Source organism: Neodiprion lecontei, chromosome 1, assembly GCF_021901455.1.
Source record: "Neodiprion lecontei isolate iyNeoLeco1 chromosome 1, iyNeoLeco1.1, whole genome shotgun sequence".
NCBI classification, from domain to species: Eukaryota; Metazoa; Arthropoda; class Insecta; order Hymenoptera; family Diprionidae; genus Neodiprion; species Neodiprion lecontei.
Window position 1 is genome coordinate 15,734,378 of NC_060260.1, and position 19,908 is coordinate 15,754,285.

At 35.0% G+C, this 19,908-nt stretch overlaps 1 protein-coding gene across 6 annotated transcripts in view; it reads right to left on the minus strand.

Moving 5' to 3' along the window:
* Nucleotides 1-13,180, minus strand: part of LOC107216566 (carbohydrate sulfotransferase 11) — a 68,837-nt gene extending 55,657 nt beyond the window's left edge. For 2 of the 6 annotated variants that reach the window (XR_006902700.1, XM_046730690.1), the window contains exons 1-6: nt 12,987-13,173; nt 10,604-10,745; nt 10,382-10,530; nt 10,022-10,193; nt 9,774-9,933; nt 8,939-9,138 (exon numbers count right to left, since the gene is read on the minus strand). Coding sequence is in view for 5 of the 6 variants with exons in the window: in XM_046730690.1 (XP_046586646.1) it covers nt 8,939-9,138; nt 9,774-9,933; nt 10,022-10,193; nt 10,382-10,530; nt 10,604-10,745; nt 12,987-13,009 (846 nt within the window). In the remaining variant the exon portion in view is untranslated. Of the gene's footprint in view, nt 1-1,411; nt 2,032-2,556; nt 2,653-3,641; nt 5,436-8,938; nt 9,139-9,773; nt 9,934-10,021; nt 10,207-10,381; nt 10,531-10,603; nt 10,746-12,986 lie in introns of those variants that run through there. The other 4 variants (XM_046730695.1, XM_046730699.1, XM_046730684.1 and 1 more) reach the window with 4 other exon arrangements.
* Between the last annotated feature and the right edge of the window lie 6,728 nt (nt 13,181-19,908).

Genomic DNA, 19,908 nt, shown 5'->3' on the forward strand with positions numbered 1-19,908 from the left:
TAAAGCAGTGACTACGAGACTCAGTAATAGGTAGGTCCGTAGGGGGGGGGGGGGCTTTTACCTAAGCGGTTATAGGACATATGTAGAGGCAATCGATCGAGAAGTGTAAGAGATAGACGACGGATGAGCGGTCGATCGCTATCAGAGTGCGCTCTAAAATAAAGAAATCATAACGAACAAATTGATACAACTGACGAAAAATGAAGTAAAACGCGGAAGGATTCTATTGCGAGAACGAAGGACTCTTAGCAGCGACTCATCTTTTTACGGATTCCTGATCACAGAAAACCACCTAGATATGACGGACGAGGGGAGTCCAATTGGCCGGGCACGGAATTAGCGAGCGCAACTGAGGAAATGGAAACTGGGATTTGAAGAATATCCCCAAAGACACGCTTATGATAAGTTTTATATTCTGACCTGTACTATTTTATCTGTAATTTTACGAGTATGCCGTTTATGGAATTGTTATTGTCCTAGATGTCCGCCGTGCCCATTTTATTTATACAATTTATTTATTATTTTCTTTCATATTTATACGCTTCTTTTATTCGGTTTCAATTTATAGATGCATGTCATTAGGTCATACCGAACATCCGAAACTCCGTTTTAAATAAAAAGATAAAAAACAATAAAAAGTAAATTGATAGCGGCTGATCTTTGTTAATTGCGAGAGGCTCCTCAGTTGGAGTTAATTCTAGTCTAAGCAAACCGCGATAACGAAAAGACCGTTACAAGTCGTCCCTTGGTTGATGATTCTAATTGAAAAACAGAAAAAGAAATACGAAAGTGAGAAAATGGTACATAATTATTTTCGGTAGTCAATGTTATTTGCGCAGTAATAGAGATGTATGCAGAATACTCTTATTAGTTAATAAATTTTTCAATAATGTTAAAAAAGGAATAAAATTTACAAAATATTAGAGCAAAAATAGATCTATAATATGTAAATTGAATGAGGTAGAAAATTAGAAAGTTATTACTTCGTATCTGTTCTTAATCTACGCAAAACGGTGTTAACCACTAGTTTATAACTGTTTGAAGGTAAATGTTCAATTGTTTGTATAAAATCGAAATTATTCATACCTTCAATTGATTTTCAATAACATCAAGAATATCTTCTTTTTTGTCGTTCAAAATATCGGCAATTTGTACATCGTTTGTACCGATTTCGTAAACGGAAGTATCCATTTTATTCAAATTATCTCTAAGCCTTTTAAAAATAGGTGCATTTGGGCTACTTGTGACTGGCCAAGCAACTTCTGCGACATTTCGTAGCTATAATTCCGACGTATGATGACGACAAGCAAGATACAATAAATCATGACCAAGTTTTTTTTCTAGTAAAGTACAAGCACCGCTATTCTCACCTTAAAAAATTTGATGTTTTGATTAAAATAGATAGAAAATAATAACATAAAGTCAAAAATTTATTCCAACAATATAATAATTTACTAGTATTTGTAGCCGTTGTATCAAAACACATTGCTTTAACCCTTTCGGTACGGACGCATTCTACGTCGCGCCGTCCCCGCTGACCGAGCAGTCGCGGCAGGCGTCCGTACTTGCGGAACAACTGCAAGCGCCCGTCAGACGCACAATACCACGCTATCTTACGCAGAGCGAGTGCAGTCGCTCGTGAAAAAAATGCTTAAAAAATTATAACATAATGTTGGGTTACCATGGTCACCGTTCGTACATAACGAGCGTGAAATGTTGGGTTACCATGGTCACCGCTCGTACAGAGCGAGCGTCAGGCGTTGGGTGACTACAGTCACCGATCGGGCCGAAAGGGTTAATATTATCGCAAATATCTATCTAATAAAAAATCTATCAATATTTAGCCCCTATCACTAGTTTGAGTGCGATCTAGGGCTGATACCAGTTCTGGAGTTAAAATGTTGATTTTCTTCATTTTAGGATGTACAGGGAGTTCACTCTCAGAATCCGAACAAGCTCGCTTCAACCCACTGGAATGTGATGTTAGACTATAAAAACTTGATGACACTGAGTGTTGAGATAGTTTTCAGCCTGAAATAAAGTATTTTTAGAGTTAAATTAATGGATATAACAAATTCAAATATAATTTTGATTTCTTTTCCAGCATATGTAATTCAATGAAAATATGGTAGGCAGTAATTTTTTGATCGCACGGATATTTTATTTTTTGTAAAAATATCTGACTCCAAAAAATATTAAGCAAACTCTCTACTTATAAGTTAAAATTATTGTTACGATTAGATCAATTTTCAATCTCCAAATTTATACACGGATTTAGCTAATATCAAATTCATTGAAAATGATAAATTAATGACAAGAAAGTAATTGAAAGTATTATCAATCTGAAACAGACATTCAAATTAATAAGAAATATTATTGAACTTAATTTTGTGAGTATGAGGTTGAGAACGATTTTCGTGCAAAGAAAATTTGACAAATAAACAAAACAAAAATCTATCTGAATCACACCAAAATGCTCTTAATTACTGGAAAATTGTTGATGATTAAATTCTAGAATTTATAATTGTAAAAAAATATTGTAAATTTGAGACTAACCATTATCATTCTTGTTGTTCTCATTATCTTCATTAGTTATCTCCTGTTTCACATCAGATTGATCGTGATGAATTGTTCGTGGCAAGGAAGAAGTAACTGGCGAGTGGATATTAACTTTTCCATTTCGACATTCAACCAAAAATTGTTTAAGTTCATTCGGTAAATTATTAACCGCCGTAGAATTTGCTATGTCAAACAATTTATCAAGCTTTTGACTGAACTTTTCAACATTTTTTTGTTGTGTTTTCGATTTTTTTTCTCTAATACGATGTTTTTAATTGATAAATATTCAGTGTAAAATTTTTTTAACTTCTGAATACCATGCTGAGGACGAATAGTTGGTATCATTAGCTTTGCCCAAAGAGCATTTGTATCACTGATAACACTAGTAACACTGTTTCGTATATTTATATTCAGAGACTGATGCTTATAAATAAATTCAACACTTCACGATAAGCAGGTAACTTGTTGATATTTATTTCAGTTGTTTCAAATCCAATTAAATAATTGTAAATATTTTTACTAATTTTTTCACACATATTTGTAGAGCTAGAAATCAACGTAACCTCAAATTTAACACAGAATACGTTTCACGACGTTAGGCCACTCAGTACACTCGGAGCTTTGTTCTTACTCTCGCGGAACTAGTACGCGAAAACAAAGAATACGCTGCAGTTAAACGGGAAATTGGTCGAACTCATTCAAGGTCACGTCAAAGCGTACAGTTCCGTAGTAGTTTACGTAAACAAAAACTGATTACTAATCAGTGATTAGTATCATAATACAAAGTAGTAAAAATATATACTTCATATATTCTTCGTCTTGTTCATATACATCTTATCTTTAACTAGAGTTTTAGTGGTATTAAGTTATTAATAAATAAATTGAAATTATCAGGGGGAAAATTAAATAAAAAATTCATAAAGAAATAAAAGAAAAATTTTAAAAATATCCCTTTTCAAATGTTTTTTTCGAATTTCAGTCTCAAAATTTTCAGTTATTCAACTTTTTAATCATTTGCAACTTAGGAAATAAATAATTGATAATTTGTGTAACATTAGAAAATGAAAAATCAATAATTCGACAATTTAACTCAATAATTCATGAAAATTCCATACTTCCTCACCTTAAAAGCCCAATATCTCAATAAATATCGATGTTAGCAATTTGGTTCTCTAGAACTTTTTTGTAGGAAATCAAATTTTCTACAAATCTGTTCAATATTTTTTTTGTAGCTCTGGTCATTTACGAGATGGGGGCAAAGAAACAAGAATTTCATGAAAAAATTGGGTTTGGGTGGCCCGTACGACCTCGCCGGTGTGAGTTACGACTTCACCGCAATGAGCACTTTTGTAGAGCACTTCATTCCGAAGAAAACCTACTGATGTCCTAGACTATACCATAAAATGCCTCTGAACTGTAGATGTTTTGAAGAAAAAAATTAAAGTTTACGTGTATTTTAAGCGGGAAATCTTTACATCCCTTGGGCGAGCACTTAATATTAATATTAAGGGCTCAAACTTTCAGGGAATTTTTTTTGTTGTATTTCCAACAAAATCTCATTATGGGACCGAAAAAAATAGCCCAAAAAAAGCATCCTAATTCGCATATTTCAGAAAAATTTCAGTCATGTGTTATTTTAAACAAAACACTTTCATTGACAGAAAAATATACTAAACTTTTGATTGTCTAAGTATGCCGTGTCTAATATGTCAGAAATATTTTAGCCGTATTTAAGATGCCACCCAACATTTTTGTTCCTTCAAAAAACTTCACTTTAAATCATATTTCTATACTATAATATCCATTTAACATACCGTGCCGACAGAATTGAATTTTGTGAAGAATCAGTTAATTCGTTATTATTGCTGAATTTCATTATTGCTTTGAAGAAATGATACGGGCAAACCTAGGAAGATTCTGTAAGTGGTAGTATAGCGTAGTGGTTAGGACGTGCATGTAGTAATGCGATGATCCCCGTTTGAATTCCAGCTAGGTGATAACAGTACGAAGTATCACAGCAGAATTTGAATAAGCATTTTAATCAACGTTTGGGAGTACAGATAGGTGACTGTAATTTAAATATCGAGCCGTTCAATAATAGGTTTTCGTATTCAACATATCACACGGCACAAATCACATATCACTCATATGGCACAAAATATATCAGAAATATTTCAGACATATTTCTGATATGTTTCTGAAATGTTGCAATGAACCATGAAATGCTTCAAATGAAATATTTTTGGAACGTTTCTGAAATGTATGGAAATATTTCTGCTATGTTACGGAAATGTTTCTGACATATCTTAGACATATAACAGTTACATAATGTACTTATATATGCGGATATGGACATATTTCTGACTTATTTCTGTAACATTGCAATGAAATATAACATGTCTCGATTGGGATATTTCTGAAACGTTTTTGAAATATTTCGTGCTGTGTGGGTTAGCAATAGGATCCCGACATTGACCTGTGATTCGTCCTTATGGTGATGGAAAAACTAATTTATCATAGAAAGAGGATTTGAGGGATATTATTACGTAAATCTTGGGAAAATACAAATTTTAATATACTCTTAACGAATATAGCTGGAATCTTAAGTGGATTTTTATTTACGGATTTGGAACTGTTTTAGAGGGTGGCTCGATTAATATTTCATTTGACACCTACTGAAGGCCAATCCAGTATGTAACTTTCTAATCAAGTATGAAAAATAGAGACGAAACGTTAGCCATGGATGATATCCACGGAGTTGCTCAAGTCAGTAACTGCCGTAAGTGTTTGCAATAAATCGTGAGTTGAAAAATTCAATCAATCCTGTTAGAATCAAATGATTCGTATAGAATCCGTTGTGCTCGGAATTATGTTCTCTAAGAGATAAGATAAATAAATGTAGAAGCCATTAAGTTCTCGACCTTACCGAAAAAATGTGGAAGAATTTTCGGTATCATACGTCATTAATCAAGGTTAAAACATAATGTTGACATTTCGGCCGTGTAGAGGGGGCCGTTGTCTGTGGGTATTATTCTGAACATACACCCCAAAAAGAAAGGAAAAACCAAGAATCAATTATTTTATGGGCCCTTTGATACCTTCATTGCTTAGGACTTATGTTCAAACTCACAGAACGCGTAATCAAACACGAAGCCACAGTAGCACACAAAAAATGGCATGGACAATGACGTTGACTGGTAGAGAAAGTCCAATAAGACACCTGTCTAAAAGTCGACCAAGACGACAAACCAAAATCTGGTGTCAGTCTCAATCTCAATGTCGGCAACGACCAACATATATATTAAAATTTTTCAACCTCTGAAGTAGATAGGTTTCCATTAAAAGGATTAAAACGCCGTTTTTTATGAATCAAGTTGTAGTAGGCATCAATTAAATTATCCGTGTCGGATCCGTAAGGAAGTACCAAAGGGTCATCATTGTTTCTTTTATTGATAGTTTGACGTATCAGTTAGCTAGGTTTCTGAATAACATCTTTAAATATTATTGCTTTAAACCAGCCTCAAACATTAAGGATAGTTTCGAGTTTGTTAAAGAAATTGCTGAAGTTGAGATCCCTGATGGACGTAATATTGTTTCTCTTGACGTTGTTTCTTTAATTAAAAATGTGGCTACTGATTTCGCAATAAACGCGACCATCAATAATTAAGATCAACTGCGAGATAACATAAGAATTCCGTTAGATGATTTTCTCAATACGTTGCGTTTATGCTTTGATGCAGTGATATTTAAGTTTCATTGCTCCACTTATGCTCAAACTTTTGGTGCGCCCATGAGATCCTGATTGTCGCCTATCTTGTCAGATTTAGAAATATTATCCCTGAGTACTTTTAATTTTCAGCCAATGTTTTATCACAGATACGTGGGTGACATCCTACTCACAGTACCTAAAAGTTCATTGAACAATTTTCTTGCTAATTTCATTATTTTCCACGCGAGATAACAATTTACTTCTGCAATGGAAGTGAAAGGTAAAAGTAATTTCGTCGAAGTATCTGTGATAAGGCACATGTTGATGAGACAAATGGGTTGATAATACAGCTCTACAGAACAGAAAATTTTTTTTGCTTCTCTAATTCTTTTTGTGAATTCTGGTGTTTGAGAACGTAGAATTTACGAATATAATTATGATTATACATATAATATTAGATTTGCTCTAATTTTTATGTTATTGTAGTATTGTATTCGAGAGGACTCAATAATTATAGGATAATTTCTCTTAATCAGTTGGAGTTAGGAAAATTCTATGTTAGTACTTTTTTATATACCATAATGTCCTATAAGAAGCTGTATTTAGATAGTTTATAAAAGAAGCGTTTTTACGTGTTATTTAAATGGAAAATGGAAAAAATCAATATTAAGAGCGCATATTTGGCTGAGATATTCTATTTGATGTACATTTTAAATCTACCGAAATTTTGATGTACATTTTAAAAACAACATTTTTGATTTCTGGAATACCCTAATAGCCTCCCTTTTGACTAAACTCGCGGTGCCCTCTTTTTTATGGCGGGAACAAGAAAGAATTATATTTTTTTTAAACTTTTTTCACTTTAGTCGGAACAAAGTAATCAGTAAGAAATTAGTGAGTATAACGAAAACTATCGAAAGTATTTTTTTGATAAACTTAAGATACTCCAAAAAAAAAAAAAAATAGACTTTTTCACATAAATATTGCCTTTTCGAGTCATATATGAAAATATCGGTAAAATAAATAACTAAAGCCAATTTCGAAAAAATTCGCGTACTCCTAGGGTCGTTGACATACAAATCTTCCTAAGGCAACTCAAATATCAAAGACAACAATACCACTGTTGAGCAGTGTAATCATTTCGTACCGGTTGGTACGAAAAACGAACCTGGTCTCGTAGGTACATGAATTTTGAGTCCCATCATACGCTTAAACAAAAAATACCTAATCTATATATTTTAGTTGACAGGGGGATCCTATTGGCAAATAATAGAATTCATGACAAAAACATTAATTTTATAAAAGAGGTTTTAGCATTTAACGACGCTCCATCGCGATTGATTAATCAATGCATTGATGCTAGGCTAACTTATTAGAAGGACAAAACAAAAGAATTACTCGGTATGTTAGTCGAAAATGGTGATTTTGTTCCAGTTGCTAGACCTCTGTTGAGATTCCTCTATGTCAAGGGGTTGTCTCCGGCAATAGTTCGGCTCTTGCAGAAATTTAATGTTATATGTGTTTGCAGAAATTTCAATCATTTGTCAAGGTTATTCGTTTTACCGGAACACAGAAAACCCGAATAAAAAATTTTAACTTGGTGTACAAAATACTTTGTAGGGATTGAAATGAACGTTATATTGAATGTTGGATATGCTACGAGTACGCAGTAAATACATACACGATAATACACATTACTACATACATTTAACACAACAATGTACCTCGGCGGCACAGAGACAGTATAGTTTTGACCGTCCATAATAAAGGTTGGCAGACTCTCAATACACGAAACGGTCATTGGCCACTACCTTATTTCCTTATCATTTAAATAATAAGATAACGGGACAAAACTGGTAGACCGCTAAAAAATCAGGGTTTCCAATGAACATAAACGGAATATTTTCGTGGGCCCACAAAAACAAACAGCCTAAAGAGAATCATATTGGAGATATGAAATACTCGTATTACTGGTGACGACAACACGGTGATTCTTCGATTCGACACCGATAATTCAAGTGATGCTTACCACAACTTGATTAATAAAAAACAGTGTTTAATCCATTTCATTACAGAATATCTAACTCAGAGGCATTCAAATAATAATATATAAATATGTTAGTTGTTGGTGGAAAGTGAGATTGAGATTGACAACAGATTTTGGTTTGTCGAGTTGGTCGACTTTTAGGCAGGTGTGTTGTCGTACTCTCTTTTACAAGTCAACGTCACTGTCCTTGCGGTTTTTAGTGTGACAGTGTGGCTTCGTGTTTAATTTCACGTTCTGTTGGTCTTAACATAAGCCCTTTATAGGGTAAGTGTTCAGAATAATATCCATGAATAACGTGTAGAGAGATATGATAACATTTGACCAATGATGTTATGTCGCTATAGTTGAAGAACCTGGCAATCTCTTGGATTTAAGATGATCTTTCACGAAGCTTAAGTTTTGTTTTCATTTGTATTTATGTACGTATCTTCACAACTTGTTACAAACTTACTCTTCTCCTTGATGTTATTTCGTTAACTTGATTTGTAACGAATAACTGTTTGCAATTAAATTGCAGTTGTGAAGAGGGCCCCCTTCACAGGGCCGAAACGTCAACATTTTGTTTTAACGTATGATTAGTGACCTGTGATACCGAAAAATCCCTGCACAAGATGCATAAATACCTTTGCGATGATGTTAAACCTGATCAAGCACGGGGTACAAAATAGATAATAAGGCATCCAATGATCATCTCCATAACTAGCCAAATCCGTGTGGATTAAATATTGGACAAACTCTCTCCACGTTGGCTCTATTCCTGCGGGAGGAGGAATGTCCTTCGGTCTGATTACCTGATCAGATCTTGGAGGTGCAATTCTCTCATCTGAAATTTATTTCTCTTCAATATAATGTTATTGCTAAACGTTTTGCAGGAACCTCATTCACGGGCAAATCAAATTAAATGAATGTTACTTTTCTCTCACTGAATTTCGTGTTCACTCAGAATATACGTTATGTGAATTCAGCTGTATTTCAATTTTGGTATAAATGTTTGAAATCTTGCAACTCAAATATTTGAATTAGCAGTTCACGATTGTATAATAAATTATACCGATCGGCATGCATTATTCCGGTATGTACATGAATTTGTGATTGCAAATTTTGTACAGGTACTGTCAGTTGCCATCAGGTCAATAAGAACCGTGTGCTAATATAAAACTTCGAAGAACTGATACTATACTGATTTTTATGTAGTGATCAAGCACTTGCTGGTACTCAAAATATCATATTGGATGTACGTATATTCAATGATTTGAAATTCATTTGAGGAAAAAAATTTCTAGCTCAAGGTTTGTCATGTAATAGATTAAAATCACTCAACTATTTTCGCTCAAACCAATTTGAAAGGAAGCACAGATAACACAAAATGCGTATAATAAGTTTTTTATGAATGTTATTTCATCAGATAAACATGACAGGTCCGCCGTAATGCATTAGACAATGAAAACCGCCCATCACCTCGAAATTTTGCGACAATCTTGGATCCGTATTTCTTATAAAAGTGAAGAGTCCCATGTTCCCTGCCCGCCACAGAATTTTCCAGTTTATCGCGATATGCGCTGAGCAAACGTTCAAAAGGGTGTCGAACCACAAGCAGTTTGCGACTTTTTTCCAAAACCTGAGGAAAAAAATGTATGTAATCTCCCGAATGCTGACTTCTGAAATCATCATAAAAAGAAGTGTAACCAATTGTTGACTTAACACACCTCTACGGCCTCTGATAATTCCATTTCCGGTAGGACGCTTCGTGCGATTATCGAAATCTGTCCACTGCTGTTAGCTAGTGCTTCTTCCGGGATTCCATTCAGCAAACATAAATTGTAAAACCATGTGGTACTTCCAGCCTTGTATACTGGGCAGTAAGATAAGTTGTGTACCCTGGATTTATGCACTTGAGAAATCAATCGTGAAAATCTGGATTTTTTTGTAGTTTTGATCGGTATCAGCAGCGCATTATGAGCGTAGATGAGTGTCGTTCAAGTCTCATACTGACTTGTACCGCCAATAAAATCAGCATTCGTCCGTGAACCGTATATTCTAAACTCATATCTTACAATTAGACTTACATGTCAATGAAGAAGACTGTATACTGTGGAGCTGGCGGATGTTTGTAGAAAGATTCGAAGTTCCGATCCTGATACCGACCCAAATGGCGACGTTTGCAAGTTTCTTCCACCGTAGAAATTCTGCGGTTATTATCTCTGTTGGCTTCATCCTGAAGCGACAGTAGCTCAGTTAAATAGAACATTTCATATCGTTATTGCACATTTTGAATTGACTTATCTTACCAAAAGCAATCTTAGCTCATGGCTGTCTGTTTGATGGGGCTTGACTGCATCTCTTGTATAGTCTCCTTCGATTTTTTTGATGAGAAAAATAATTGTAACAATGCTAGTGATAGCTGCCAGTCCTCCTATCAAGCTCGTCAGCCTGCAACGTTTCAGCGTTCTATTCGTGAATTTCAGTAATTTTGATATAGGTAATAAATTTTATCACCTGGTTTTGCTTATAATTAATAATTTAATTAACCAAGAATACTAAATTTTGAATTCAATTCAATACGAATCCCGTATAAATTTTGTCACTATCAATAAGTTCTGTAGTGACATTAAGTTATGTTTACAAGTAATACATGAATAAGTTATGATGCTATACATCTATTTTTGTAGGAACAACACACAATGGTTGCTTCTTATTTCAATCAACTTTTATGCACAAGTTATTCTGGTGATTTTCATTGCCCAATTGTTTCCTAGTAACAATTTCTTATACTTTTAATGGACAGGTTCAAAAAATATTTGGCAGAATTTCAAGAAAATCAATGGAAATAATGCGGTGCCAGATCGTTGTATATTTTCAGATTTAATTATTTGCATGCTAGGGCTGCAAATAATTTAGATTCATTTGGAGGTATGGAGCAGCTCGTAGACCCAGACACATTTAAAAATTGCAACTTTTAATCCAGCAATCTGATTTTAATAAACTTTTTCGAATGCCATTGCATAACTTTTCGTTACATAGTTTACATGCCTGTCACTCATTGTCAATCTTAACTGCTATATATAAACTTGAAAATCTATTGCCGTACAACTTATCAAGAATGTAATTAAATGATACGAAGTTCAGCAAATTATGAATATAGCCATCCATTCCTAATTGTAAATAATCATTACGAATTGAGTGGATCGCAATCTTTGATGCTATTACAAGATAAAATATAATAACAATGTAATGCGAAATCTATATATATAGCATTGTGTATAAGTTTAGTCAAAAGCAGAGAGAAATTGTAAGAATATCCAAGAATAATCTATAGCCGCTTAAATCAATTTTTTTCACCTATTAATCGAGTTTAACCGATTATTTTTCAACCTTGATTAATCGATCGACTCCATTATTTTTCCTCGTAATCGGTTTTTATATTTAACTTCCATGTTTCACGCGATATAGTGTCAATTCGACGGCAGTATGGAAGAATGTGATATTTGAAATTGTGCTAGAAGGTCGTGACATCTCAGATTGTGTGAGAAGAACTTGACATCTCAAGTTGTGCCATAAGAACGTGAAATTTCAAATTTTTAAAGAAGAACGTCACATTTCGAACGACGTCAAATTTTTCATTGAAACGTTACTGGAATTGCAGGTGCATGAATTATACGAAGTATTTTGTTCCAATAGATTCCATAATTGGATCATTTTCTCATTTATGTAGCCTTCATAATGTGGAACCAGAAAATTTCACATAAAATCGAACAAACGGGTATTCTTTAATTTTCATATGTTAATTAGATTGAATTTTTAAATTTATGAAATGAAGACAAAAATTATATACATTACGGAATTGGAATGATACTTGCACAGAACACTACATTGGGCTTACAGAATGGTCAGAAACTTTCACATAAAATCGAACTCATTATGAAGGGTAAATAAATGATAAAATGATTTAAACAATTACTAAATCTATTTGAAAAAAATTCTTCGTATAACGCACCCAAAATTCCAGTGCCGTATCAATGAAAAATTTGACCTCGATTAAGATGTCACGTTCTTCTTTCACAATTTTATATGTCACGTTCTTCCGGCACAATCTGAGATGTCAACGTTCTTTTAGCACAATTTGAGATGTCACGTCCTTCCATACTCCCGTCGAATTTGTGTGATTAAAGTATTAATTATTATCATTGCCTTACCGACAAAGTACCTATTTGATATGATGAGTGGAAGATAAATGAATACTTTCACCTGCCATTAAAAAAATATTTAAATGAAACTATAAATCGTGAAAAAACTTTTCCGCTATTAAGACTATATACTGAAATTTACGAAATTTTGTTTTCACGCGCACCGTTTCAGAAAAATACGAAACAATTGAGAAATTGATTAAGTTTCAAGTTCCAAGCTACACATGTGGTAAAAGAAATTCTGCAGCACACGCAGCGCCCGACTACCTCAAATATGCGTCAAAAGCAGGCTGACATCTTTTTCACATTTTTCAAGTGAAGCAATATTAAAGCAGTAATTGTACACGTATTTGAAAAATGTGAAGAAGATGTCAACCTGCTTTTGACGCATACTTGAGGTAGTCGGGCGCTGCGTGCGCTGCAGGATTTCTTGTAGACACTGTACACATTGTAGACACCCATAAGAACGTGAACTTCTTATATTCACCTGATGACAGACCATTTCTTCATTTCTCAGTGCGATTATAACCATTCGCATAAGGAAGTCGACGTTTTCGAAATTTCAAGGGCAAAGTACTAACCATGCATCTAATTAAAACCGGATTTCGATGGTAAGAAATTTTTCCGCGACTCAAGAATCTGTACAATATTCCACTTGGAGCTGTTGTTGACAAGGCAACCAGACACTGACTGCCGTTACTCGCAGTGAGAAGAGTGGGAGGGAATCGTCAGATTAAGAGAAAGGTTATTGAGCCGTGCATAGTAGCGATGACCACTCGGCTAAAAATAGTGGATGCATCGATTAAACGAGTCCAAAAACGTCATCGAAGATACCTCGATTGATTCGGTAAAAATGAATCGATTGATCGAATATTTGGTATTTTTTTGAAACGGTGCTTTTGAAACCAAAATTTCGTACATTTAAATATGTATGTAGTCTTAATAGCGGAAAAGTTTTTTTATAATTTACAGTTTCATTCAAAATAATTTTCAATTTCAAGAAAAACTGTCCATTTATCTTTCACTTATTTTATGAAATGAGTACTGAATATGTAAGACGATAATAATAAATGATATAAATTAATATTGTATTGCGTCGTTCATGGGAGTAAACAAGAAAAACCGATTGTGAGGAAAAATAATCGAGTCAGTCGATTAATCAAGTTCGAGAAGTAATCAATTATACTGATTAATCGGGACAAAATAATTGATTTGATCGAAAATAGATTATTTTTAGTCATTCTTAGTGCATGGCATACAAAGTCACAAAGTCAAGCTGTTTCATTGTATTATACAGGACCATCTTTTAGTCAAAGCTTTTACCATTGTACACATTCCGTCCTCCTGGCTCGAGAAAATTTTTGATAGCGAGTTTGCTTTTTTTCGCTCTTGCAACGATGTTGCCGAAAGATCATGAAGGGGTTGGTGTGTTCATGTAGTGGATGTGAAATGGTAAGCGCTGCGGAGATTCTGGCGATCGAATTTCGAGAGGAATTGAGTGAAGGCTTGCCGAATAACGGATAGTCATTTTGAACTCGCGTTGTCGAAAAGTACTCCAAACTACGTTATCGAAAATCATAACTTCATTCGATTTATAATGCAATGGACGGTCCACACGGGAATGACAAATGATATAGTCAATGATAGTTTACGAATAACATATTTTCAAAATTCCCACTTGCAATTTAATTTTTAATAAATTTACCAACCCAATTACTACCCAAATTGAATCAATTTTTAGAACGTGGCAGTCAATTTACAGTGTAATTGTCACAAAATTAAAATTTGATTATTAATTGCAAAATTTACATGGTAATTTTTTGGGCATTGCTTACATCTGATACTGTTAGGGATTTCGTGTAAAATTAATACCTGCACAAGTTGTGTCGATTCAAAAGAAAATTTAATAATTTCAAAATCTGTTAAGAAACTGTTCAAATCCAGTACGTTCAGTATGTTAGAATTTAGTTTTAAGAAATTCAAAATCAGACTAATTGTAGAGCAAAATTAATAGAGATGTACATGGATTTATTTTGTCACATTATATTTTTAATTTTAACAGACTCTAATTGAAGTTTTTGTACATATGTCCGGTAATTTTAGCGGCATGCTTAGTAGATTCCAAATGCCATACAGTAAAAGTATAATTAAATTTTCGTTGGTTGAAAGAGTCAATGATGACAAGATGCAATTCACAGAGAATGATGGTTTTATTACGACGTTTCGGCAGGACCCCGCCTGCCATCATCAGGTTTCTTAAAAATTTTTATAAAAACAAAAAATATTAATATAAATTTTACAATTAAAACTTTCGATTAAAATTATTATACATAAATGCCACTATTAATTATTATTATTAGGCTGTCATAAGGTAATAAAATATTACAAACTCACATTTTTAGACGTTCCTTAGCTTAACAGTTGCTGCTTACATGGTGTTTCAGTAGGAAGTGACTATCCGTCTGTCATTTCAACCCCCTTAATGTTAATTATAACAACAATGATCTAATGTCATACATTTGTCTACATGGTTGTTGTTGTACTGGCACTTTGTTTGTATGACCTTTAACACATATGTTTTTTGCGATTTATAAAATGTCTACGTAGAGGTGACTTAAATTATCAATATTAGTTCTTTTGTTTACAGTATTATTTATCGATATGTGTATCATTTCTTTTACAATTCTTTTGTGGCAGTTTGTCTCTTTGTCTAATATTATGACATTTTCATAATTGAACTTGTGTCCTTCAACCAATGCGTGATATTATATTTATGATTAGCGATCCTTTTTTTTAAATGTTGACAAAATTGGGCTATGTAACATTTTTTGCAATCTGTGCAATTGATCTTATAGATCATATTGGTTTGTTCAAGCGCCGGTGTTTTTGATTTCAAACATGTAAATAAATTATTTAGAGTGTTGGTGATTTTATATGACACATTGATGTTTTCTTTACGCGGTATGTTTTTTATATTCTGTGACAGGCCTTCAATAAAGGGAATTGATCCTAGATATTTGTCATTGTTGTTTTCACAAATACCATCATTACAACTATTCTAATGTCTATATGTTCTTTGTTCCTGTAAATGTCTAATCAATTTGTGACGATAGCCATTTTTCTTCAATGTTTCCCGTACTAGTTTGAGATTTCTTTTTCTAAACTTCCCATTGGAAAGTGTAATGCTTCTATCAAGTAAACCGATCGCAACATTTTTTTTATATTGCAGTGGATGGTGTGAGTAAAAATTTATATATCTAGCAGACCAAGTTTGTTTATGATACCAATCCGTTAGTAATATGGCATTTATGTATGATGATTTTAATCGAAAGTTTTAATAGTAAAATTTATATTTATATTTTTTGTTTTTACAAAAATTTTTAAGAAACCTGATGTTGGCAGGCGGAGTCCTGCCGAAACGTCGTGATAAAAGCATCATTCTCTGTAAATTGCATCTTGTCATCATTGACTGTTTCATCCAACGGAAATTTAATCATACAACAAACACCGTCACGAACTTCAAACTCAAGTAAAAGTATAGTAAATTCACAAATATTAGCTCAATCGCGCGAGTAGTGTATATCGCCGGTTCTGGATCATACAATGGCGCGCTCCCCCCTAGCTTCCCCGCGGCTCTCATTCCCTCTCTCTCTCTCTCTCTCTCTCTCTCTCTCTCTCTCTCTCTCTCTCTCTCTCGCTCTCTCTCTCTCTCTCTCTCTCTCTCTCTCTCTCTCTCTCTCTCTCTCTCTCTCTCTCTCTCTTTCTCTCTTTCTCTCTTTCTCTCTCTCTCTCTCTCTCTCTCTCTCTCTCTCTCTCTATCTCTATCTCTATCTCTCACGCTCACCCCCGGGAGGCCGGTTCTGGACCACATGATAGCACGCTCCCCCCTAGCTCCCCCCTCGACCCTCGGCCCACATACACGCACACACAAACGCACACACACAAATGCGAAAATAAATGAATTATTAATTCATGCAAAATGAAAATAAAGATTAGGCTATGTAGCATTTTTTGCAATGGATGAAATGAATAAAATAAATAAAATGAATAAAGTAAACAAAATAAATAAAATGAATAAAATGAATGGAATGAATAGAATGAATAGAATAAATAAGAGAAATAAAAGGAATAAAATAAATAAAATAAATGAAATAAATGAGATCAATGGAATAAATGAAATAAATGAAATTAATGAAATTAATGAAAAAAATGAAAGAAATGAAATGAATAAAATAAATAAAATGAATAGAACAAATAAAATAAACGGAAAAAATAAAATGAATATAATAAATGAAATAAATGGAATGAATGAAATAAATAAAATAAATGAAATGACTCAAATAAATGAAATGAATGGAATAAATGAAATAAATGAAATAAATGAAATAAATAAGATGGATAAGATAAGGAAGATGATTAAAATGAATAAAATAAATTGTGACGTTGCACCTAGAGTGCAAGTCACAACAAACCCCAAACCCGCGGGGAAGAGCCGAACGGGTGAGTCCCGTCCCGTCGGGAAACACCCGAAGGTAACCGAAGCCCACCGACGCTCGGCGGAACCGAGCGCCAGCGAGCAGTACGATCACGGCCTACAAAGGAGCAACAAGTCTCCGAAAGAGAAACCCACGAGAAGCCAAGAGGACGAGCGAGAGAGAGAGAGAGAGAGAACGAGAGAGACACACAGTTACACACCGCTACACACACCGTTACCCACACACGCCGACGACACCAGGTTAGCCTGCAATCTACAGCCGATCTGCCGCTCCCCTCGCAATACCAACCCTTTCTACCTCACACTCCCCATCACCCTACACCACCTCCCCCCCGCACTACCGACCCTCTCTTCCCCACACTCCCCATCACACTACACCACCCCCCCTCCGCAATGCCGACCCTTCCGACCTCACACTCCCCGTCCTCCTACACACCCCCCCCCCCCCCCCGCGCGTATCTGTAAGTTAGGATTAAGTGACGCTAAGGGCTGAGGCGTGATCAGCCCCCGTTGATGTCTACAACCCCTTTGTACCTTTCGTAGTTTTAAGTCGACTCACCCCCCCCCGATCGCAATACATGTATCGCCCCCCCTCACAAATATACACACCAAGTTTTACCTATTCTATCAGCCCCGACTATCTCGCCCCGTCTCTAATTGTTCCCCCCTTCCACATTATTAGTGCGGACTCAAAACCCGTCACAAAATGAAATAAATATAATTAATGAAATGAATAAAATGAATAAAATAAATGGATAAATGGTTAGAAAGAGAGAGAGAGAGGAAGGGAGGGAATGATGCTGAATACTGAAAAATTGAAACAAATCGAAAAACTTCGTTAACATACTAATCAAATGTGATAATCATTACGGAAATTAAATCGGCATTCGCAGTATCGTAAGAGGATTGGTGCAGCGCTATATATATTCTATAAAGTACACACAAAAGTAGAAACTCGTTGAAGTGTTCGGGTTTTCGAATGAACACCTTTTTTCACCACTCACTTTGTCAAACACCTGTTTCTGCACGAGAGATTTTTCAAAATGCTAAAGAAGTTTCAAACAGATATTCGGATTTATATGAAAGGATACACGCTCACCCTCCACCGAGCAAAAAGCAATCAGCCAATCGTTCATGGGATGTACGCCTCGTGACATACAGGCAAAAATGTAACGCGACAACAGTATGAGCTGGGAAAATTTTCTCAAGAGATCGTTACCTGCTTTTTTGATGATCAATTTTTCCCGTCACGTGCTCCACGCTGATATGGTTGGGGACGTGCAGGCTCGGACTTGTTCGCTATAAAGAGTCATAAGCCCCAAAACTGTATGTGCACAAAGCATCCGGTCAAGAGTCGACGAGACAAGATTTTTCTCACGCCAAACACTGCTCGCTACCTGCTTTTCGTTGACCGATTTCTCCCATCACATGCCCCACGCTGAGAAGGGTTGGGGTGTGCAGGCTCAGACTTGTTTGTCGTGAAATTTTTTTATTCTTTGATGGATGCGGTGGTCCACCACCGCAGCCCTCCACCCAGTCACCACTGCGCGCTGCCCACTACCTGCTTTGTCGTGGACCGATTTTTTTCCCCATCACATGACCCAATGGTGCTTGTGGGTGTGCAGGTTTTTGATTTTTGCATAGCCACATGAACAGCCATATTGATCAATTTCACAACCTCTCCCCACTCACAATCCTGGATCGGTAAACACAGCGGCTTGCAACCCGACGCATGCACATTTTTTACACGGAAACTGTGAATCGTCTAAGAATTACAATAAAATATTCAATTACACAAAATATCTCCACATTCTCTTCCCTTATGCATACAGGTGTAACATATCATCATCAATAATAATAATAATAACAATAACAATAATAACAATAATGAAATCTCCGTACATGCATAGATAACGATCTGGCAAAAACATCGAGTCAATCAAACGATACTAGACGAGCACAAGATCAAAATCAAGACGTGAAAATGCAAACAACAAACGGTATTACGAATAGCACAAATGATTTAGTAAATCAAAATACCATTAAAAATTTCTCAGAAGAATCCCCAAACAAAAAGATCTCGACACAACATCGAACCAAAATTTACCAACGTTATGTAAACAAGATAAACGACGCTATACTTAAAAAAATTCACAGCTAAGCCTGAAAATACTCTATAACTAACTTACAAGTTATTTGGAGAGGAAATGAGTTTTAATTCACAGACAGAATCAAATATGATATATAACTGGCTGATAAATAACCCTTGTTTTTATTTGAAAACAATTAAAAAAAGAGGCATGAGGAAAGATGTTTGGTAATTCACGCCGGGTGATCCCTATCCTTAAAGGGGCAGCGTTGCCCCCACCACCCATCGATCAGCCATCTGATGCCGAAGAAGTCTATGAAATCGTCACCCTGCCATCGGTAGTCGTCAGCTAGCCCTCGAACATATGCAATTACGCTTCAAATTTCCGCCCCACCTTGTCGGTGTTTCTTAAAATCCTTTCTACTGACGCACCCTAGGGACTCTAGAGTCCTCAGCAGATACTGTAGACATGGATAAACAACCAAATTTGAATTAAAATGCTACGGAAACACTTCGAATAAAAAGAGCGAAAACCATGTACCGCAGAATACTATCATGAACAATGAGCAATGAATCAAAATGAAGAATTCCCAAAACTTGAATACTTTTTCTTTGCACACATAAACACAAATAATTGAACGATTCAAAAACTCTTAAACATGTTACGATAAAAACATTTATAATGAGCAAGACGGTGAAACTTGGTACTTACAGAAATCTTCTCTAATTTGAGAACCATTTTTTTCTTTTCTAACTATGTACTTTTATAACTCGTCAACTCAGTGAAGTTTGGAAAATGGATACAATTTTTCACGCAGCGACGCG